The sequence below is a fragment of the Engraulis encrasicolus genome, chromosome 17, assembly GCF_034702125.1.
Source record: "Engraulis encrasicolus isolate BLACKSEA-1 chromosome 17, IST_EnEncr_1.0, whole genome shotgun sequence".
In the NCBI taxonomy this organism is placed as follows: domain Eukaryota; kingdom Metazoa; phylum Chordata; class Actinopteri; order Clupeiformes; family Engraulidae; genus Engraulis; species Engraulis encrasicolus.
The window spans coordinates 27984658-28009657 of record NC_085873.1 but is presented as its reverse complement, the minus strand read 5'-3'; the positions used below and the strand labels follow the sequence as shown (position 1 = coordinate 28009657).

Sequence of the window (25000 nt, the reverse complement as noted above, 5' to 3'; positions counted from 1 at the left end):
TGTGTGTGTACATTTGTTGTGGAATTTACCTTCCAGGGGGCCCACAGTAACCTGTAACCTAGGGGCCCCAGGACATCTTAATCTGGCCCTGGAATGGCATCCTGCTCCGTTGTCATTCGGCTATTCTTGTCTGTCTTTCAGATGTCTATAAATATTCATGAAAGCGCACTCTTGAGTGCAGCCGAGCCGCCGCAGCAAACATGCTAAAGTTTTTCATATTCATGCGGCAGTTCAATCAATGTTTAATTGACTGTATAACGCTCGGTCATGAGACCCAGTTCTCTCAGTTGTTGTTTTTTTTTTCTCCCCGCCAAAGTCGGGTCACCCTTGTTTTTGAAGCCAATGTGGGCCTACAAAGCCCCGAGGACAATTAATGCAAGCCCTTTTTAACGCTCCTGTGTTGTCATTGCCAGTCAGCACACAACATAATTAGGCAAATCTTCTTTCCTGTTCTCTCTCTCTCTCTCTCTCTCTCTCTCTCTCTCTCTCTCTCCCTCTCTCCCTCTCTCTCTCGTCCTATACCTCCCTCATCCATCCTCATCCTTCCTTTCAATCCCTCTCTTCCTCTCAACATCCGTTTCCTGTTCTCTCACTTTGTGTTAATCTGCATTCTCTACTTCTGTTCTACATGACCATGACCCGACAAAATCTCCATTTCTCCTCTTCTGCCTTTCCAACTGCTGTTAAACACCTTTACATATTAATTTACTTCGTACTGTATAATGTTTTTTTCTCACTCCCCTCCCCTTCCACTTTCCCTCTCCTTGTCTCCCCCCCTCTCCATCGGTTTCTGTTTCGCCTTCGTTCTCTCTCTCTCTCTCTCTCTCTCACTCACTCACTCACTCACTCACTCACTCACTCACTCACTCACTCACTCACTCACTCACTCACTCACTCACTCACTCACTCACTCACTCACTCACTCACTCACTCACTCACTCACTCACTCACTCACTCACTCACTCACTCTATATATATTGCTCCCTATTTCTCTCTCACTCTCTTTGTAACTCTTTCTTTTTTCCCCTCTCTCTCTCTCTCTCTCTGGTGTTACAAAAATGCTTTGTGCTCTGTATTGACTTGAGCCATCTCCTGTAGATTTGTTGATTAATGTATGTATTGCTTGACCCTGGCTAGCCACCATGGAATGATTGTATAACAACCTTATTGTAAATAAAGAACTTTTAAAAATCTCAAATCTCTCCCCCAACTTCTCCCTCTCTCCATCCCTTCCTCTAGGACGACATCTACATGTTTGGCGGCAAGCTGGAGATGGGCTCGGGCAACGTGACGGACGAGCTGTGGGTCTTCAACATCCCGGGCCGGGCCTGGTCCCAGCGCACGCCGGCCACGCAGTCGCACACCAGCCAGGTGTTCGCCGTGGAGGGCCACTCAGCGCACGTGGCCGAGCTGGACAACGGAGACCCCGTCATGGTGGTCATCTTCGGATATTCGTCTGTGTACAGCTACATGAGCAACATACAGGAGTACAACATCCGTAAGTGACCTTCCATTATTATGTTACACGTAGCAGATGTGAGTTATTTAAAGGTGGGGTTGCAGGTATGACATCACGTTGGGGGAGCTCCACCAGGATTCTAAGGTTCTACATAGACTCCTATGAGCCTGCGGAACCCCAAACGTGATGTCATAATAGTACATTTTCCTATCCACATTTTCCTATCCACCTATTTTATTTATATATATATATATATATATATATATATATATATATATATGAAGAGCTCTTTTCCAAAATGAGATATATCCATTTTATAGAATGTTGGGAAATTGACATTTTTGTATTGGGCATTCCATTGAATTGCATTGCAAAATGCATTTTACAGAGGTTAAAAAAGTATGTTCCCAAAACATTTGAATGGCAAGAATTCACACATAGATTATAGGACTACTTAACCGTCAATTCCAATATTAAAATGCAAAAAGTCAAAAATGGTGTATATAGCGTTTTGGAAAAGAGCTCTTCATATATATATATAAATATATAAATAGGTTATTGGATACAGACCCTGGAGCAGTGTGGGATTTGGTTAGGTGGGTGAGTTGTGGGACACTTCAAGTTTTAATAAGGGTAACGTAGAGCTGTTTAGGTGTAGGATATTGGTTACCATCCCTGGAGCAATGTTGCGGTTAGTTGCTTTGTTCAAGGATGTAGGAAGCCATCCACATTCTTCCTACTGATAAGGGATTCAATCCTACAACCCTTCAAATTGTTGGGTTAGCTTTGCCGCTGAGTAGTGTTTACGGATGAAAGACCTTATGCCCGTCATGGTGGTTATCAAGAATCCGTCATTATTTTAGGTAATAAGTAGGATATGAAGTACATACAGTGAAAGGTGTCAGAATCATTTTGATTATTATACGGCGTAGAATTATTTCCTACTTTCTACCTGGAGCCTGAAAGTGTTCATAGTTCAAGGTGCCTGAAATCAGACATGGCACATTGGGGTAAAGTAGGCTAAACAGTAGGGTTACATTTGGTATCATATCCATAACATCTTTGCTTTGCAACATTTTAATGATGTTAGGTACTAATTATTTCCAGCCATCGGTTGTTGGGAGCTCTTCCGCGGATCGGATGAGTGAGAGCAGGCAGGCAGGCACGTTCAGGCCCACATGAATCCTCAGCAGTCTGTCCACAGCCAGCTTACACTGGCATGGTCGCAGATTTTTTTAACATGCCTCTGCAATTTTTTGCACTTAGAGTGAGCCGCGGTGCTGATGCGGCGCGTTTTCGCCATCTGCTGTGGTGATGGATTGGGGATAAGGGGAAACCTTTTTAGCATGTCACCTTTGCACAATTTCTAATTTATCTCGTGCTACACGAGCCAAAATAATACTCGCCGAGCCACACACATTCATTCCGATCACAGCTCGTGTAAGCTGAGCTCGTTCTGCAACTGGGACTGTTTCCATTTTGTTTTTTCTGACCGACAGGTGGTGTTTTCAGCACTGAATGTTCATCACATGCTCCTATGCAAGTTGAGGATCTAATTGATGCCAACAAAGTCACCTGTGACAGGGGTAACAGGCGTTTCTGACAAAGAATTTAAGGCACGCTCACCCCTGAAGTGAATTCTTGCCAATTTTCTTGTCTGTATTTTGAGTGATGCTTAGGTTTGGCAGTCATCCGAAACTCATTGAACATAGTTACATGTGTAACTTCTGTTTTTTTGCTATATTTTTCCACCTGGTAGACTGATATCTCATACTACAAAGTGAAGATTTCTGTGACCGCCTGTTTTTTTTTCCTGAACACTAGATGGCGATAAAGTCTAAATATCATATCTAGACCCATGTGTCAAGTCCAGTTGTCAAAAAAAGCCCAGTGCTGTGCTCTGCTTTTGGGGTTTGGGTAGATGGGGAGTTGGGGGGTAAGGGGATGGGGAGCGAGTGGAGGGGTGAGCGGTCAATTAAAAGCAGGGCCAAGTTGAAGTGGCTGTCAGGAGGGATTGTTTTTAACCTTCAGCCAGCGATCTCTGGACCTCGCTGTGATTGCTTGCCTCTCATCTTTTTTCTCTCTCTTTCCTTTCTTTCTCTCTCTCTCTGTCACTCTTTTTTTCAACTCCTTTTTTTTTGTTGCTCTCATGCTTCGTTTTCGTCTCCTTAGCTCTCACACACTGGCAGCCTCTTTCCCTTGTCGGCTCGCTCCCGTTTCGCATGAGTCACACACATAGGACTCATGCGCTTATGTAAATAATGACTTTTTAAAAGCAAAGTCCATTTTAGTGGAGGACTGCAACGCATGTCTGTTTTTTCCCTTCTATTCATTTATTTATTTTTTTCTGAAGAAGGTTATGAAATCTCTTTTTAGCTATGGTGTGGCAACGTTGCTATTACATGGTGGCCTACAAGTGGGTCCGGAGGCTTTCAATCCCTATGGTTAGAAATGTGGAACCAATCTGTAAGCTCTGGAGGGCAAGTTGGACTGTAACTGCTAATATCATATAAGCCCTCGTGGTTATTTACAGTGGTGATGTGTGGTAGGGCTAGCTACTGTATGTGTGAGGGCTACTGTAGTGTATAAAATGGCCGGCTTTACAAAACAAACTTCGAAAAACATACAAGGGCCAAGGAGGAGCAGTCCAGGAGCCTGGGTCTTTAGTAAACCAGGTTAAATCATCTTACCCATTTTAGCCTGATGACTTGTATAATGTTGTTTGACCTTTAGTGCCTGGAGACACATATACGATGCATTCAAGCCCTTGAGATTTCAGCTTTCTAAAATTTCACATTATAATGCAAGATGAGGGTCTTTGGGTTTGAATGCAACTGATTTAATCTTTTTTATGTGCATCAGAGGCTAAGATATTTAGGTTTTTATAGGCTGAGGGCAACTTTCCCAATAAGGGCCTAGGCATTCAGCAGGTGTTTTTAGCTGGTTCTTTAGGCATCAATGGATTAATTGAAGACCATTGAGTCCTCATTTTCTGAACCAAAATGGCACCTGTGGGTTATCTTATCGCAGGTTTACCAACTCCTTTAGGTCTACTCAGCCAGGTTCTTGGAATGCCCCCAAGGTTTTTGAAGATGTATTTTTTGCCTGGGTGTTTTGTGTCCATGAAACGGGTGGTAAGAGCTCTGATTTTTGACGTGAATTATTTGTTGTGAGACCTTGATTGTGCTTGGCTGTGCTGGTTGTCACACTGCTCTAAATGATGACTGGTCTGTTTGTGTACGCTACAGTGCACCTATGGGGCACGGTATTGGGTGGAAATGGATGGCTCCATCCATCTTAACGCCCTCTCACTCTTTTTTTTCCCCCTAACTCACTTCCTTTTCCCCCTCTCCCTCACCCTATCTATTCCTCCTCGCTCCTGTCTTTCTTTCTTTCTTTCTTTCTTTCTTTCTTTCTTTCTTTCTTTCTTTCTTTCTTTCTTTCTTTCTTTCTTTCTTTCTTTCTTTCTTCCTTCTCCCCCCACTCTCTCCTCCCCCTTTCTGTCCATCCATCCATCCATCCACCGCTCCCCTCTTATCCTCCTCAGGGACCAATGAGTGGCACATTCCGGAGACGCGTGGTGCCATTGCCCTGGGTGGCTACGGCCACAGCAGCGTGTATGACCCGGGCAGCAAGTGTGTGTTCATCCACGGCGGCTACAAGTCCCTGCCCAACAAGAACAACAACAAGTACGGACTGGTGGACGACCTGTACCGCTACGAAGTGCCCACGCGCACATGGTGAGAGCAGAGACCGCACGCATCCACGCACGCACGCACGCACGCACGCACGCACGCACGCACGCACGCACACACACGACCTGTACAGCTACGAAGTGCCCACGCGCACATGGTGAGAGCAGAGGGCGCACACGCACACGCACACGCACACTCTCACACACACACACACAGTACAACAAGTATGGCCTAGTGGACGACCTGTACCGCTACGAAGTGCCCACGCGCACATGTGGGCAGAGGACACACACACAGACACACACACAGACACACACACAGACACACACACACACACACACACACACACACACACACACACACACACACACACACACACACACACACACACACACACACACACAAGAAGTGCCCACAAACATGGTGAGAGCAGAGGACGCACACACGCATGCACACACGCACACAGACACACACACACACACACACACAAACCACAGGTATGGCCTACTGGTCGACCTGTACTGTTACAAAGGCCCCACGCGCCCATGGTAAGACCAGTGAAAGCACATGCACGCACACAGGCCTGATGGACAATCTGTATCGCTACAGAAGTCTCCACGCACACATGGTGAGCATTGAGGGATCCGTACAAGCATACGCACACGCTACAGAAATACAGTACAGAGTGGTGGATGATCTCTATCGCTGCAAAGTCAACACGCACACATGGTGAGACGAGACAGGAAAGACAGACAGGACAGATGGACTGCTTCCGTTGGCAGCACTATATAGGCAGGCACATGCTTATTTTGTAAATGCGCACGAACGCACACACTCCGCACAGTCGCACACGCATGCACACGCACACACTCTCGCAACACATGCGCACGCACACACACAGGCCTGCTTCACACACGAAAACCCACACGGACACACACTAACACAAGCACATGCCACAACAACACAACACACACAGCCGAAACTGCATGTCATTAAGCAAACAAACAGAAGAGCGCACATATGGAGATTTGGCATACACAGGACACGGATAGACATGGACACGTTCTCAAAACGCTCCCTCAGACATTGAACTCAGCAATTACCCAAAAACACACACTCTTGACAAGAAAGATGCACACACGACAAAATTACATATGGTGTTGCTGCAGACACACAGATGCGCACGCTGTCTGACTGCAAGCTGCTCCACGACACACACTGTATACACAGCAATAACAGTACAAATAGAGACAAAAACGCACCCAAAATATCATGTTTGGTAAAGACACGCTGCATAAAACAAGCTCAGCGTTGGGAATGGAAATATTTTGTGAGCTAGCGTAAAGACAAGTGCCCCACTGTAATTTCTTTCTCCAAAACGTTTGACTCACGAAAGCAAGGGTCAACAGTGATTATGTTGTGTATTGTATTAGGACCCATAATTGGAGGTAATTCTCTTGGCGTTCACGTTTTGTTATTTCGTTGGTTTATTTTGTCCCTTTTTCCCCCCTTCCACCTTTCCGGCACATTCTAGGGTAATTGTAAAGGAGAGCTTATACGTAAGCCTGCTACCTTGCAATGCATTGTTTTTTTACAGCTTGAAATAGTGGGTTTCTATTCAGCCCCCCCCCAATCTCCATTCCCCTTTCCGGCGTGTTCTAAAGGAGAGCCTCTAGCTATGCTACCTGCACGTCATTGTTAAGAGCTGTAATAGGGGGTTGCTCCTCAGCTTTGTGCTTTTCCCTTCTCTTCCTCTTTCTTGGATATTTTTAGGATGACTCAAATGAATGCTTAAACCCACGCTAGCTCCAATACTATTTTAAAACCTGAAATAGGGGGTTGCTATCCTTCTTTAGGGGGTGTCTCTTCTTTTGCTTGTTTTTTTTCCCCCTTGTCCTCTTTCCGGCATATTCTCGGATGATTCCAAAGTATACTCCCCAACACTTTACAGTACCACTGTTTTATAGCCTCATGTCAAGATTAGTTTTCTTTCCTTTCTTTTCGGCATACTCTAGGATGATTTTTAACCCATTGTGTCCTGGAGACACACATAAGCTGCATTCAGGTTCTTGAGATTTGAGCTGTTTTATTAAAACTGTGGGTAAGTTTGAACTGAATGAACACTATCTAAGGCAAAACGAGGGTCCTAGCTTTTAAATGCAACTCATGTCAAGTTTGTATGTGCTTCGGAGGCTGAGATATTTAGGATTTAATAGGCAGAGGGCACCCTTTCCCAAAAAGAGCCTTGGACAAAATGGGTTAAGGAGAGATTGTATCTGTTCTACCTGCATTGCTGTAAAACCTGATAATAAACATTTTTTTTCTCCTTTCTGGCCGGTTCTAGGACGATCCTGAAGGAGAGCTTGTATCCACGCTACCTGCACTCGTCGGTGCTGCTGGGCGGAACACTCCTCATCTTTGGCGGGAACACCCACAACGACACGTCCCTCAGCAACGGGGCCAAGTGCTTCTCCACGGACTTCCTGGCCTATGACATCGGTATGCCTCTCGTGCCACAGCGGGTTGCTTCCAATACCCTTACTCCCATCCTGTCTTCCCCAAATTACATTACATTACACTTAGCTGACACTTTTTATCCAAAAGCGACTGAGTTATTTAACAGGGTATTGGTTACAGTCCCTGGAGCAGTGTGGGGTTAGGTGCCTTTCTCAAGGGCACTTCAGCCATGGATTCAAACTTGCAACCTTCTGATCTTAAGTCCGCCTCCCTGACCATTAGGCCACGGCTGCTAAATGCTTTTGGCCTCGTGATGATGTCACAAGACGTCATTGACGACCGAAGTTTAATTCAATGCTTCACAAAAGCGCAATTGCAAGGTCATTTTCTCATTTCCAATCAGTATGCTGAAAGGGTAAAACTTTATTGTTTTCTCCACGGAGGCGGGACGCCACGTCAAGTGCGAGGCCACATGCACATGTCGAGGACGGGAGTCAGGATATTGGAGAGAACCCTGGGACTCGTATGACTCTCTGCAACTCTTTCTAAAAACATTTTTTTGGGGTCTTTTTCGACTTTATTGATGACAGGATAGTATGGAGAGGTGGACAGGAAGCGAATGGGGAGAGAGATTGGGGAGTGGTCGGCAAATGACCCGGGCCGGGAATCGAACCCGGGTTGGCCGCATGGCAGATGAGAGCCCTGTCGGTTGGCCACGTCAAGGCTGGACTCTCTGCGACTCTCAGCTTTGTCGCGGTCATCTTCCTTAGACTCTCCTGTCAAATCCAGTGGGTGGTCTACAGGTCTCTCACCCTGTCGCTTTCTCTGTCTGTCCCCATCTCCTTGCATATATCTCTATCTCTTTCTGGGTCTCTCTATATATATTGCTCCCTATTTCCCTCTCACTCTTTCTCTCTCACTCTCTTTTTTCTTCTCTCTCTCTCTCTCTCTCTCTCTCTCTCTCTCTCTCTCTCTCTCTCTCTCTCTCTCTCTCTCTCTCTCTCTCTCTCTCTCTCTCTCTCTCTTTCTCTCTCTCTCTCCGTCTCTCTCTATCTGTCTGTCTCATGCACACACCCACGCATGCACACACACACACTTATGCATGCATGATGCAGACACAGAGGCACACAGACAGACTCCCACCCTGTCTTCCTCTGCAAAATGTTTGTTTGTCGTATTGTCAAGCTGGCATCAAGGTCGTCCAAGCGAGTGCCCGTATCATCTTACAGCTAAGCTTAAATGAGTGGGTGTTCTGTTGAAAAACATCTGTTTTGCAGCCGTTTAAAAGCAAGGAGAACAGCTTGGTGTTTGTCATGCAACCTTGGGGAAGTGATGGAGGAGAGTTTGGTTTCAAACTAGATTTACCGCATAGCAGTGGCGTAATATACAGTCGGCATTAAGTGAGGCAGTCCTGAAGATATGCATGAAACAAGAATGCATTTTTCATTTCAAGCAAAGTCTAATATGCTAAGTGATTGAATTTCTGGCAAGAATAGACTGAGGTTTTTTTTTTTTTGGAGCTACGTACATAATGAAAACGTCTCTTGATATGTTTGAAATGAGATAAATAGCCTCTCAAAGCCATTATTAATAAAGCTGCAGAATTTCATTAGGATTGGACACTTGTGCAAGCATATACATTAGCCCTTGAATTTTGATTGGCTGTTGGCAGCTAGTTGGTGTTCAGTAGGCCAGATGGAAGGCTGGGAAATCTCGGTGCATGTAGCCTAATGTGAAAATATCAGTTTTTTTTTAAAGTGTTTTCTTTGGGGCTTTTTGGCCTTTATTATTACAGGAGAGTAGAGAGGAAACGATTGGGAGAGAGAGAAGGGGCATTGCCGGGAAATGACCCCGGCCGGATTCGAACCGGGGTCCCCATGGGCAACGTAAGCCCAAATATGGGGGGCTTAGCGCGCTGTGCCACAGCACCCCCTGCCCCCTCAAAATATCAGTTTTTAACAGTGCTGGTGGAAACGGCCTGTTACAGTGGACGACCCCCCCTATACAATAAACATGATAAACATGCAGGGTGGAAAAGTGCATTAATGCATTAAAATGGACCATTTGCACCACAAAGTCTTGCTAGAGATATACAGTTTTTGCTTGGCTTTTTTTGCTCTGTTTGTCTGAATCTGTGTGGCAGTCTGTAGCACCAGTACTGTGCACTACATGAGGAATTTGAAGTGGCTTTGGACCAAAGTACCCTAGTCTACACTCACCCATTTGGCCTACTTGCTATACAAATAGTCATATAAGCACAGTTTTATAATTTGTTGGTTTTATAGTTTTATAGTTGGGATAAAAGGAGCCTAGTACTTGAAATCTGGGAATGCACATTCACCTAGACCTAGAATCTTCATATTTGCAATCAGATGATTGGAGCTTCGTGTACCGGTGGATTAGTACTATCTGCTGAAGATCCAAAAATATGAATGCACGGCAATGTAATGAAATAATAATGAATGCATGGTAATATAATATATAAAGAAGAAACTGTGTCTGTCCCTGTCAGGACAGCAATAGAAGTAGAAAGAGCATGGAGTGTAGGTTTGTGCGAAGAGAATGGAGTGGGTTTTTTTTCCGTCGCCTGGCATTTGCTATGAATGATGTCCTGTAATTTTATCTGTGATGTTCTAGCGCAGGCTCTTGTTGACTCGACTCGTGTCCTGTTTATTGGGCAAATTTAGCCTTCGCTTTGGTGAATTCATGACATTTTGTACAAAGGAGTGTATGTGTTCAGGGAGGGAGAGGGAGTGCTAGTGGGTAGTGGGTAGGGGGTAGGGGGTGGTGGGGGGTTTAATGGTAAACAATAAAAGGGGATTCAATTCCAGGCCTTTATCTGTGGCTTTGTAATGCACAGAGGCGGCATTAGACAGAAGCTTTTGTATTCACCTGCCACTGGCAAACTCTTTATTCCTTTTCTTCTTCCTCTTGTTGATGGAGCTTCTTTTCTTTTTTTACAGGAAGTTATTTTTCACACTGTGTCTCTTTTCTTTTCTTTTCTCCCCCTTTCGTTTATTTTCTCAGCCTGTGATGAGTGGAAAGTGCTTCCCAAACCCAGCCTGCACCGCGACGTCAACCGATTTGGACACACTGCCGTAACCAGCAACGGGTAAGTTGTTTTTTTGAAACACACGGACACACACACACACGGGGACACACACACACGGACACACGCACAGGTACACACGCACAGGTACACACGCACAGGTACACACGTTGTACTCCCTGTCTGTCACTCATTAGTGCTTATTTCTCGAGACACTGAAATTATAAGTTGCCGCCTGCTGCCTTTTTGTGTCTGCCGTCATTTTGATGATAATTTTCCGTATTATTTTAATTCTTTATCACTCCTCCCAGGGAGTGCAATTGAAAATGAGCCTTTTGTCTCAGTGTGGCACAGAGACATTGCTGTTAATTAGACTGCATTGTTCCTAGAGAGAGAGAGAAAAAAGAAATGGTCCTGAAACCAAAACAAAGCTAAATATTTTTTTTTAAAAACTCCTCACGTTTCTTTGTATGCAGTCTGAAAACAGAGCGCAAGGTTTTTTTTTTAATGAGAGTCGGACGGTTCCTCCAAAGCACGCCAACCAATCATCATGATCAACTAATCATTAAGTCTGAGATTAATGGGATCAATTGTTAAAGCCCTCCGCTGTGTCTCACTGATTAATAGAATCAATTGTCTTAATGCCGGAAGAGAGAATACACCCGACTTGTAGTTCCTTGAGAAATGACCTCGAAAAAAACAAAAAAAGTGAAAGTAAGTCTTTAATTTAATCTGGTTAGGGCTCTTTGCCCAGACAAGGATTAAGACTGATCTGAGACAAATTTGTTTTTGAGCGTGGAACTGATATCAAACCTTTAGTTAGTGCTGGACTTCGCTCATGGACATCTGTGCTTCCTTTTTTTGCCATGCTAAGTGAATGCAAATATATGGCAGGCACATGCTTTGCATTGTAAAATATTCTACTAGAAAATGGGACTTGATGCAATGTCCTCACCTGACAATTAGCCACGGTATGCTTTGAATGAGGCCACCTTATCGTGTATGTCCAGAGAGAGCCGCATAAACTAGGGAGGATAGTTGAATTATTACAATCGCAGCGTGCTAAGCCCCCCACATTTGGGCTTGCGTGCCCACGGGGACCCCAGTTCCCCATGTCTCTCTCCCAACCATTTCCTGTTCAATCTCATACTATCCTGTAATGATTAAGGCCAAACGGCCCCAAAAATCCTTAAAAAAAAAGAAAAAAAGAGATTACAATCGAACTATGCTTTAGAACAGATGGGAATGCACCTTCCCACTTATATTTCGAGGGAGAAAAACGTGCTCTGGACTGGAGACACCTGACACTGGAAGATTTGTGTGCCCTTATTAACCTGGAATAGTTGTTATAGCACTCTAAAATGAAGCCCGTGGTCTGCCGAAATGGGCTGCTTCATCAAAGTGATGAACGCTAACAATGGCTTAGCAATAACCCCTTAATCTCTGACCCAGGAGCAGTTTTGTAGCTGTGGTCAACAGGTAGGCTGTGTCGACAGGAAACCAGAAAAAATGTATACCCACCGAGCTGTCAGAGGTTCCGAACTCGAACTGTCAGAGGAAGACCAATGCTAAACGCAATACCAATGTTGCCACAACCTTTACCTGACCACATTTGTGTTGACCAGCCTCCCAACAAAAAAGCGCCCAACAGCATGCTCCTGAATGGAGCTGATATGACTCAAAGAAATGCTATGCAGTGTTTACAACAGTCTTCTAACATGTACTAAATACTTCGTGCTTCCTCTGTGCAGGTCCATGTATGTGTTTGGCGGCTTCTCCAGCGTGCTCCTGAACGACGTGCTGGTCTACCGGCCGCCCAACTGCGAGGCGTTCGCCGACGAGAAGCGGTGTGTGCGCGCGGGCCCCGGGGTCCGCTGCGTCTGGAGCAAGGGCCGCTGCGTCTCCTGGGAGCCGGGGCCTTTCAACGGCACCTCGCCCGCACCCTTCTGCCCCTTCAAGCCAGGTATGGATGCATTTCAGAATCCAGTAGTTGTTGAGTCGGTTTTGCAGTCCGCTTTGGAGCCAATGAATAGGCTTAGTCATTGTTTTTTTCCATACCAACCGCACCTGTCCCATTGCCTTCTGGCCTTACAACCAGGTATGGATGCATTTCAGAATTCAGTTGTTCACCCTGCCTTTCAACAGTACGAAGCCAGGTTTGGAGTCCCATTTTGCAGCTTATATACAGTAAATGTTTTTTTTTTTGGTCATCCTGTATAGGACATGTCAGGAAGCCAAACAATTGAAGCCACTATCGTTTGGTCAAAGCCTGATGTTTAGGCCTAAAACTTTAGGGTATACCAATAGCAAATAGGTTGCAGTGGCATGACTTAGATTTCTAACAAATGTATGGCACCTTGCTTTAACAACACAATGCAAATTGATCCTTTGCCTATGGCTTTGCTGTAGATATTATCAAGTGTGCGTTGCTCACCCTACATCCACTTTTACTGTACCACCTTCCAGGGGCGTAGGCAAAAATAATAAACAGGTGGGCCCAGAAAAAATTGGATGGGCCCAATCCGAAAGCGTGTAGGTAGATATTATAATACCGCGCTCAAAAATGATACTTTGACATTGAAATCATAGAAATCACAGAAGATGAATCAGACTTTTGACAAAATGATTAATTATCGCTCAGTGCTATGCCATTAACTATAGTTCAATGAGGCAACACTTGACTGTCAAGTGTGAATGGGGAGGGCCTGGATGTCAAGTGGGTGGGCCCAGGCCCACCCCGGCCCACCCTTGGCTACGCCTATGCCACCTTCATGACTCAGACCTTCATGGCCTGAAGTGACTCAGTCACTTTGAGCACAGTTGATTGCATTTTAGTTTGCTGGATAACAACTGTGCCTTGTGACGAATGTCGTGTCTGAGGGGTTAGCGTGTAGACACGGCCATGGCACTCCTAAGAAGCACGCTATGCATGTCTCAGCCATACAATACCAATATCCAGTGCAGTGTCTCAGGGCAGTCATACAATACAATAGAAAAACGCTTTTCTGTCAATGAAGTGCCATTGTACATACAGTTTATCAGTCATCATCAATAAGATATTTGGTTGAATATTGGCTGATATTGGAATATATGAATTACCGAGAGAAAAAAAAGGATGCACTTAAAACATTGAAGACTGAATATTCCGGCGGCTCCCCCCCTTGTTTCAATAATGAGTGCTGCCAACGTCTTTGCCATGACCTAAATATCTGTCAACGCACAAAGTTGTTGCGGATGGCACTCAGCATATGCCAAGGAAGGTGACGGATCCGCCCTCCTCAGCTCCCCCCCATCCCCAGCTCCCTGCTCCCCCCATCCCCAGCTCCCTGCTCCCCCACCGCCCTCACCACTGCCCCCCCACCCCCCTCGTTAGCATACATTCCCCAGTGGTGAGGAGCAGGTGGAGGCACTCCAGTAACAAAGGATGTACCAAGTCATCTGGAACAGCAGCACAGGAGGAGGCCGGGACTCTCTTGTTCTCTCTGCTTCTTTCCCTCTCTCTCTCTCTCTCTCTCTCTCTCTCTCTCTCTCTCTCTCTCTCTCTCTCTCTCTCTCTCTCTCTCTCTCTCTCTCTCTCTGTCTCTCGCTCTCTCATGTGCTCGCTCGCTCACACTCTCTCTCTCTCTCTCTCTCTCTCTCTCTCTCTCTCTCTCTCGTGTGCTCGCTCGCTCACTCTCTCTCTCTCTCTCTCTCTCTCTCTCTCTCTCTCTCTCTCTCTCTCTCTCTCTTCTCTTCTCTTCTCTTCTCTATCTGTCTGTCTGTCTGTCTGTCTGTCTGTCTGTCTGTCTGTCTGTCTGTCTGTCTCTGTCTGTCTCTGTCTGTCTGTCTGTCTGTCTGTCTGTCTGTGTCTGTCTGTCTATCTATCTATTTATGTCTACCCCATCCCTCTCTCTCACTCTCTTTCTGTCGCTCTCTCTATCTATCCCCCTCACATCCACCCCCACTCAAACACTCACACACTCACACACTCACACACACACACACACACACACACACACACACACACACACACACTCACTCACTCACTCACTCACTCACTCACTCACTCACTCACTCACTCACTCACTCACTCACTCACTCACTCACTCACTCACACACAGACACACACAGACACACACAGACACACACAGACACACACAGACACACACAGACACACACAGACACACACACACTCACACACTCACACACTCACACACTCACACAGCAGCGCAGGAGGTTGTTGGACGTTAATCTCTCTCTCTCTCTCTCTCTCTCTCTCTCTCTCTCTCTCTCTCTCTCTCTCTCTCTCTCTCTCTCTCTCTCTCTCTCTCTCTCTCTCTCTCTCTCTCTCTCCCCCCAGCAGTTTGCAGTTTCAGTGTAGCAGGTCATGAATAAACACAGCTAAAATACTCGTTGGCTTTCCAGGCTGCAGACAGGGCAAGGCAGGGAGGGTAAGGCAGACAGAGAGATAGTTTTCACAAGGCTCTGTGATCCGTGACTTGGAAGCGTTGTGGTTTTTTGAACCCAATAAATTAATCAAAATAATGATGCACTCTGTTCATGGGCTTTTGTTAATTAGTAGAAATCAAATGTTTTTTTCTCCCACCTAAGTCACCATGACGCTGTTTGTGGACATAGGACAGAGAGCGATCTTTTTGTTTTTGTTTTTTTAATTGCACACTTTTCAAGCCCTGCAGCAATGTGAATCTATGTGCAATAGTATAGTAAATTCAGCTCTACTTAGGATTCCAATTGTACAATATATGTTTAAAAAGGTTAATTTTACTAAGGGGTCTGTCAGATGTGGACTTTCTGGTGTACATTTACTGTATACGTTATGTATTACAGATATGATTAAAGCTTCACAGAGACTTTGCAGGTGTTGATCAAACTGAATGCACAGCAGTAGATGAGATACTTTCAACTGAGGTCTGTTTTTGACAGGGAGGGTAGGACTGTGGCAGAGGATATGTGAGCACAGAATGCAACTGAGCATGCAGTGTTCTGATATGAGACAATGAGCATCGAATTAATTATATAAAGGAACATTTACTGTGCCCAACAAGTCTCTCTCGCTCTCTCTCTCTCTCCCTCTCTCTCTCTCTCTCTCTCTCTCTCTCTCTCTCTCTCTCTCTCTCTCTCTCTCTCTCTCTCTCTCTCTCTCTCTCTCTCTCTCTCTCTCTCTCTCTCTTCCTCAGAAGTTTTTTTTTCCTTCTTTTGTCTTTCTTACCCTCTATTTATTTTTTCACATTCTTTCATCTTTCTTTCTTTCCTTCTTTCTGTCTTTTGTTCTTTCTTTCATTCTTTCTTTTTTCTTTGTTTCTCTCTCCATCTTTTCCTCACTCTCTATCTACTCATTCTCTCTCTCTCTCTCTCTCTCTCTCTCTCTCTCTCTCTCTCTCTCTCTCTCTCTCTCTCTCTCTCTCTCTCTCTCTCTCTCTCTCTCTCTCCTATTCTCTGTGTGTTTGGGGAGGAGGAGGGGAGGTGTGTGGGCAGGCTTCCCCAACAAGTTGGCGTTGTGTTGTGTGCCCTGCTGGGCATGGCCAGACCCTGTTTGATCTTCGCCCGCCTTTCAAAACACGGCAGCGGGGAAAGGGAAAACGCTAGGCAAGCGCTAATGTTGTGTGTAGTGTGAACGTTTTTTTTCATGCACAAATGTGTGCACACACATACACCTGCGTGTAGATACAGACAGACATGCATGCATGCACGCACACACACATACAGTGCACATACAACACACACACACACACACACACACACACACACACACACACACACACACACACACACACACACACACACACACACACACACACACACACACACACACACACACACACACACACACACACACACACACACACACACACACACACACTAAGAGTAGACCCCTGCTCTTCATGTGCCATCTATTGTGTTCATGTGTGTATACGTCATTTACACTGTGTGAGGAAAAAACCCTAAAGCATCCGAATTATAGGATTTCACAAATTCTAACTGCAAGGCAGAGTTGTATCTCATTACCATAGGTGTGTGTTTGCGTGCGTGCGTGCGTGCGTGCGTGCGTGTGGTTGTGCATATGTGCACATACCAATGTTCATAATAGAAAACAATAGAGAAGAAGTTTTGGCTGAAAAAAGAATGATACCCTTCCATCTATGTGAAAGAAACTGCAGAGAAGGCAAAAATGTAGCATCACAGAGAAGTGAAGGATAAAAGGAGAGAGAGAGAGAGAGAGAGAAGGAGAGAAAAGGAGAGAGAAGGAGAGAAAAGGAGAAAGAGACAGAGAAGGAGAAAGAGACAGAGAAGGAGAAAGAGACAGAGAATGAGAAAGAGACAGAGAATGAGAAAGAGACAGAGAATGAGAAAGAGGCAGAGACAGAGAAGGAGAAAGAAAAAGACAGGTTAATTATTGAATAAAGTGGCATTTTTTCATCAGTTTTGGAGTGGGAGGGCACACCGGTTCCCTGCGTAACTCCCCTTTTCCTTTGAAGTTGTCTTGATTAGTGGTAAACTGGCATGAGGGAGAGGATTCACAGGGCAAACCCATTTCCATCTTACCGCCCTACTTTTTTTTTTTTTTTAAAGCACACAAAACACACAACACACACACACACACACACACACACACACACACACACACACACACACACACACACACACACACACACACACACACACACACACACACACACACACACACACACACACACACACACACACACACACACACACACACACACACACACCTTCCCTGGCGTGATTGGCTTCTTATAAAGAGGGGAGGAGAATATTCAAGCCTGATGCATATGCTCACTTAAAACTCAATATATTTGCAACATAAAAGTTTTTTTTTTGTTGCTTTTCCTGGATAGGTAGCATGTTGACTGTGTAGAGTCTCTGTGTACATTTTGCTTTTCGTTCGGTAGAAATCTTGAATCAAATCCATGCACACACGCACTTACACACTCACACATGCACGCTTAGACCAGTACATACCGACCATAACACAAGGCCTGTCCCGGTTATGATAGGCAATTGGCACAGTACTTAGCAAAACCAATCCAGAATATAAATCAACAAAATTAAACTGAATGGACATGACCACAGTTGACCACAGTTGACCACAGGCATACCTGTGTATTAAACAAATGTACACACCAACACACAATCGATGTAGGCTGTGTGACAAGAAAGGAACGTTATTTCCTTGCACATGTGTTGTGTGTGTACACACGGTACTTGTAACTAAGTTTGTACTTGTAAGTTATGTCTATTTGAAGCAAATACTGTATGCTGTTCTTTCCATAGCAACCGCACCTTGAGGCAGATGACTATGTTGGATTAATTTAAGCTCGTCATAGTCCCAAGTTATTTTTACAGTCTGAGCAGAGTGGCTAAATGCTGTATGTTTTGCCTTTGTGTTGAATAGGGCACTTTGCTGATGTGTGCATGCAGACCCTCATGATGATGATGTTTATACACGCACGCGCACACACACGTACAGTACACGCACACACACGCACGCACGCACGCACACACACACACACACACACACACACGCACACACACACACACACACACACACACACACACACACACACACACACACACACACACCTACACACCTACACACCTACACACACACACACACACACCTACACACACACACACACACACACACACACACACACACACACACACACACACACACACACCTACACACACCTACACACACACCTACACACACACACCTACACACCTACACCTACACACCTACACCTACACACACACACACACACACACACACACACACACACACACACACACACACACACACACACACCTACACACACCTACACACACACACGCGCGCGCGCGCGCGCGCCCACACACACACACACACACACACACACACACACACACACACACACACACACACACACACACACACACACACACACACACGCCCTGACACACACACAACACAATTCAATAAGGGCCATTTTCTTCTGTCAAATTCTGTTAGCCTCTGTTTGGGCATTTGGTTGGCTGATTTTCTTTTTTGCCTTGATTCAATTTGAATGAAATGAATTATGGCCTTGGGTGGGTTTGTGTTCAGGTCATGAGTTGTAATCAGCTTTGCACCTTGTTGTCTTCTAATAGTTTTGTGTGTGTGTGTGTCTGCGTGTGTGTGTGTGCATGTGTGCGCGTGCGTGCCTGCATGCGCGTGCGTGCCTGCAACACAACATAGGCATAGAGCGAATGCCATTCATAGCCTTGACCCTGTTAACCAATGAGCCTGATTTCATTATGGGTTTCCTATTTAACCCATTCGTTATGTGTTACCAAATTTTCCTTTTCATTTGACTGAAATGTTTTCAGGTAAGCGTCGGTTATGCTTGTGTTAAATGATGTCTTGTGCTGTGCCCAGATCTTTAAGGATTGTAGGGCAATGCCTCAGATGAAAAAAAATCTGAGCAAGATCACAAAGGCGAAAAGTTGTCCTGCCAAATAAATGAATGAACTAAAGGGAGAACAATCAAAAGAGAATTCTGAGAAATATGTGGATCTTTTTAATAGAAATGCAGCTAGAGAGCAAACAACAGAATATTTAATTGTTTTTAATTGTTCACCTCAGGAGCTTGCTCCTCTTGGATGGGCAACATGTTGATTATGTAGATTAGAGTCACCCCTCTGTTTGTGTATATTTTGTTTTTCTTCCGGTTAAAATCCCTAATAAAATCATATTTTTTCCTCTTTGTGGCCCTCATCCCTACCCCTTTGTCTCCTCTCTCTCTCTCTCTCTCTCTCTCTCTCTCTCTCTCTCTCTCTCTCTCTCTCTCTCTCTCTCTCTCTCTCTCTCTCTCTCTCTCTCTCTCTCTCTCTCTCTCTCTCAGCTCCCATAGACGAGCGCTGCTATCGCTTCTCTGACTGCGCCAGCTGCACGTCCAACACCAATGGCTGCCAGTGGTGCGACGACAAGAAGTGCATCTCGGCCGGAAGCAACTGCACCTCGGTGAGTCTTAACCTCAATAACCTGTATAACCCTGTTCAGAATTGGAGACGTAAAATATGTTTTTTACAACTTCTATGTTCTTATTGTAATTCAACTGTGGGCAGCCGTGGCCTGATGGGGGGTAGGCATGACGTAATGGTTTTGGAGAAGGTGTTAAGATCTGAGGGTTGCCAGTTCGAATCCCACCTACACTTGGCTGAAGTGCCCTTGAGCAAATGCACCTAAACCCCACATGTAACACTGTAAGACATGTAACAAATACCCTGTAAATTACTACATTTAATGTAACACAGTGTAATGTAACTTCCACCCATATTTCGAATTCTGCTTTTCCCCGGTTCTCAAAGGTGCCGTGTGTATTTTCATTTTTAGTTCATTTCTAGAGGTGATGTTGCCTATTCACAAATGTCATCATTGTCACTAGAAATACTTCACCTGATCTCGATAACTGAGGACCAACACAATATACCGTCCTTAACAGTTGACATGCAATGTTTTCGTGAGAAAGATGGCTTAGAGTTGTCCATATTGTCAATCATGTCTTATGTCTATTTTTGTTCTCTCAGCCTGTGAAGAACTTCACCCGTTGTACGGTTCGCAACGAACAGATCTGCGCCAAGCTGGTCAACTGCAAGAGCTGCTCCCTCAACCGCAACTGCCAATGGGACGCCCAGCAGCAGGAGTGCCACGCCCTACCAGGTGAGACGAGCAATGCCATTGGCCCTTCATCCTGTCAATCATGCCAGCGTTAGCAAGTTAATTGAAACGCTGAGGAGACAGGTGTGATGATTTTTTAACCATAGCAGTAGCAGCCTCCTCTTGTTTCTGATTGATAGCATCTTAATCGAGTGCTATGCTCTGCCAGTGTCAGCTGAGCGATCCTATTGGGCCTCGATCCTGTCAGTCACACCCACGTTCGCAAGTTAGACGTGTGGAAAGGCTAAGGAGACAAATTTGTTGGTGCCATATGAGTGTACGCCCTCCCAGGTCAGTTGAGTGAAGTCATTGGCTCGACATCCCACCAATCTTAGCAAACCAGAGGTATGGGGAACGACCTCCCAGGTCAGTTCAGCGACGCCATTTGCCCTCAATCCTGCCAATCAGATCTGTAGGCAATACAGTCGAATGGTTAAGGAGTAGGTGACGGTGGCCTTAGGAGTCTTGAGACTGGACTTCTTATCGGTTCGAATCCCGTATCAACAAAAACAATGTGGATGTATCGGCAACCTCCACACAGCTTCAGGGATTGTAACCAATATCCTGTAACCTAAATAATTATAAACCTCTTTAAATGAAAAAAAGCATCTGGTAAACCTGATGTTATTTAAATCTTTTCTTGAAGGGCTAAGGAGAGACAGATGTGAGTTTTCACCCGTGGTGACAGCCCTTTTCTGTCATTTTCTCCTTTCATATATTTCTACATTTCTTCTGACTGATGGCATCTGATCTGCGTGTCAAAGCTGACAAGCCACAGCAGCCAAAAACCGTCACACAGAAAATAAAATGAAATAAGACCGTGCCAAAAAGTCCTGACAAGCAGGCAGTCAGGGACGACGTGAAAGGAGAGAGAGAAGAGGGCCAGTTGTGAATTGATGTTTGATTTGACTGGTATTGAGTAAACGGCCATCTTGTGAGATCCTCCTGTCTCGCCCGTCATCACAGCCTGTTTATCTTCTCACAGCTTGTGTCTGTCATTTTTCTTGAAAGTTTTCAGTCTGTGCTGCTCAACTTTGATTGCCTCTGTTGTTTTTTTTTGGTTTTTTTGCCTCGTCTCCATCCCTTTTTGCATTTTTGGCTTGTGTTACAAGCAAACACATACACCTGTGAGGCCTCACAACTATTGTGTGTGTGTGCGCGCTCGTGTGTGCGCGCGCGCGTGTGTGTGTGTGTGTGTGTGTGTGTGTGTGTGTGCGCGCAGGCGTTTGTGTGTGTCTAACTGTATGCGTGTGTGTGCGTGCGCGTGTGTGTCTTTGAGAGATTTAGCAAAGGATGCCAACGCGCCATCCATAATTCAATTCGTGAATCACTCCCTACCCCTCGAGGCGGCGTGGCTACTCAGAGCTAGATTTCCGGCCCTTCGCGTGTGATCTATTTTTGATGCTCGTGACAGAGGCTACACACACACACGCACACACACACACTCTTTCTCTCTCTCTCTCTCACTCTCTCTCTCTCTCTCTCTCTCTCTCTCTCTCTCTCTCTCTCTCATTCTCTCTCTCTCACTCTCTCTCTCTCTCTCTCTCTCTCTCTCTCTCGTCTGCCGTCAACAAAGATGGAAGTGGGTCAGGTAGAATTGTTTCCCTTTCAGCATCAAGGCAAAATGGTACCCCAGTCAAGAGTGCGAATTTCTGACAAGAGTGGAGTGCTCTCAAATGATGATGATGTCCGAGGATGTCTTTTTGTGTGGCGTTGAGATGGGGATGACCCTTTGAAGAATTATTTTGCTTGCCAGGCTGTGCCCTCCTAGTGACGCCACACCTTCAGTGTTGCCTCTAGTAAGGCCAAAAACAATACATACACGATTCTGAGCTCCCGAAAAAACAGGAACTCCTCCCACCTTGTCAGGGAGCAAACAACCATTAGCAGACTAAAGGAGGTCGGCCAACCATACCGTTTGGGAAATGTTAATTGTTATGCTCTTGGTCAGACCAAGTCTAAAAGAGATTTAAGTCGATGATAATCAGGCTAGTATTTTGCCTTTTTTGGTTTATTATTCCCGGCTTTCCCCTAGCTTTCATTTCAGCACTTGCCCAGTCTTCATTTTTATCTTACCCCCCGCCCACCCTCCTGCCATACATACACACATGGAAACAGACTTTGCTGCATACAGCGTTCAACTCCCACAGATCACCCCCACTCATACAATCAAAAGACACATGCACACACATGGACACACAGTATAAAGAGCACAGGCCACACACATAAACATTGACATGATGTACAGTACATTCACTGCACTCAATTAACATGCACACAGATTCATACGCCGTTGTAAACACACAGCGAGACGGCATCCATATGCGCAGCATCCATGTCTTGAGAAGCACGCACGCACGCACGCACGCACGCACGCACGCACGCACGCACGCACGCACGCACGCACGCACGCACGCCACAATCTTACAAGTACACAAACATCATCCAAATGTGCCTCTTGAAAAGCACACACACACACACACACATAAACAACACCTTTTAAAACATCCGCATAAGTATATTAACGACCCATGGAACACACACACACATTACACTCATGCACATGCTCACACGCACGCACAGAAGCGTATGCTCACACACACGCACACAAGCGTGTGCTCACACACTCACGCACACACAAACCACACCTCTTAAAAAAATTCTGCTTAAGTATATTCATGACCCATGGAAAACACACACACACACACACACACACACACACACACACACACACACACACACACACACACACACACACACACACACACACACACACACACACACACACTCCTCAGCAGGCCTCCCCTCACTCATAAGATGAAAATCACAGGAGTTTGTTTGTATTGCTCGCGGCCGTTAGCGCTGCTATGCAAATGCATTTTTTATAGGCCACCGAGACGCCAGCCAGTGGGGTTTGGTTTTTAATGGAGAACGCGCTCTCTGGAAAAAAAAAATCACACGCACACTTATTTACGTATTTATATATTTATTTGTTTGTTTATTTTCAAATGAATCTCTCCATGCTGTGTGAATCTTGAGTGTTGTGTTGGGCTGAGCTGAACCCTGGACCAGAGTGGCGCGTGTTTGTTTGTGTATTCATGCGTTCATTTACACATGTTTACATACGTCTGTCAGTCTATCTTTTTCTCTGTTTGGTTCTCTCTGGTTGGTTGGAGTGGCTTTCGCATGCACACACACGATGGCAGATGTTGATCCAAAGGTCACAAGGATTGGAGTCTATTATTTTTGTATTTCACCATTTATAACTAAATATTTCTTCTCTCTTTTTTTCATTTATTTCTCTCTCTCTCTCTCTCTCTCTCTCTCTCTCTCTCTCTCTCTCTCTCTCTCCCTCCCCTCATCCCTCTATCTCATCCCTTGAGGCCGTTTTATCCCGTTTTACCCCGATATAATTTTAAAGTTATACAGCTTCACATGAAATATGACATATTTTGTAAAGGAATCTCACTCTAGCCATCCAAAAGGGATCCTGCCATCAACTCGATCGATCGATCGATCTAGCTATCGATCTATCTATCTATCTATCTATCTATCTATCGATCGATCGATCGATCGATCGATCGATCTATCTATCTATCTATCTATCTATCTATCTATCTATCTATCTATCTATCTATCTATCTATCTATCTATCTATCTATCTATCTATCTATCTATCTATCTATCTATCTATCTATCTATCTATCTATCTATCTATCTATCTATCGATCGATCGATCGATCGATCGATCGATCGATCGATCGATCGATCGATCGATCGATCGATCTATCTATCTATCTATCTATCTATCTATCTATCTATCTATCTATCTATCTATCTATCTATCTATCTATCTATCTATCTATCTATCTATCTATCTATCTATCTATCTGGCTATCTATCTATCTATCTATCTATCTATCTATCTATCTATCTATCTGGCTATCTGGCTATCTATCTGTCTATCTATCTATCTGGCTATCTATCTATCTGGCTATCTATCTATCTGGCTATCTATCTATCTGGCTATCTATCTATCTGGCTATCTATCTATCTGGCTATCTATCTATCTGGCTATCTATCTATCTGGCTATCTATCTATCTGGCTATCTATCTATCTGGCTATCTATCTATCTGGCTATCTATCTATCTGGCTATCTATCTATCTGGCTATCTATCTATCTGGCTATCTATCTATCTGGCTATCTATCTATCTGGCTATCTATCTATCTGGCTATCTATCTATCTGGCTATCTATCTATCTGGCTATCTATCTATCTGGCTATCTATCTATCTATCTATCTATCTATCTATCTATCTATCTATCTATCTATCTATCTATCTATCTATCTATCTATCTATCTATCTATCTATCTATCTATCTATCTGGCTATCTATCTGGCTATCTGTCTGCCTGTCTGGAGAGCTGTTTATCTTTATATATTCCTTCTAAATATTCTCTCCCATCATCCCTCTATCCGTCTTGTCTTTCGTCCCTTTATCCCCACTTTGAGCAGCCCAGCTGTGCAACGAGGGCTGCAGCTACGTGGGTGAAGTCTGCCTGTGTATCAACGACAGCCGTGAGATTCTTTTATTCCTCTAGACATCACTAAATGTCTCTTTCTTTCTCTCTCTCTCTCTCT

The 25000-nt window shown here is 44.8% G+C and overlaps 1 protein-coding gene across 4 annotated transcripts in view; it reads left to right on the top strand.

Annotated features, from left to right (window-relative positions):
• The window catches only part of atrnl1b (attractin-like 1b), a 302089-nt gene that overhangs the window by 76626 nt on the left and 200463 nt on the right, over nt 1-25000 (top strand). For all 4 annotated transcript variants that reach the window (XM_063220554.1, XM_063220555.1, XM_063220557.1 and 1 more), the window contains 7 exons: nt 1240-1498; nt 5007-5199; nt 7499-7653; nt 10639-10723; nt 12412-12623; nt 19543-19661; nt 20228-20360. In XM_063220554.1, the coding sequence (XP_063076624.1) occupies nt 1240-1498; nt 5007-5199; nt 7499-7653; nt 10639-10723; nt 12412-12623; nt 19543-19661; nt 20228-20360 (1156 nt within the window). The remainder of the gene's footprint in view (nt 1-1239; nt 1499-5006; nt 5200-7498; nt 7654-10638; nt 10724-12411; nt 12624-19542; nt 19662-20227; nt 20361-25000) is intronic.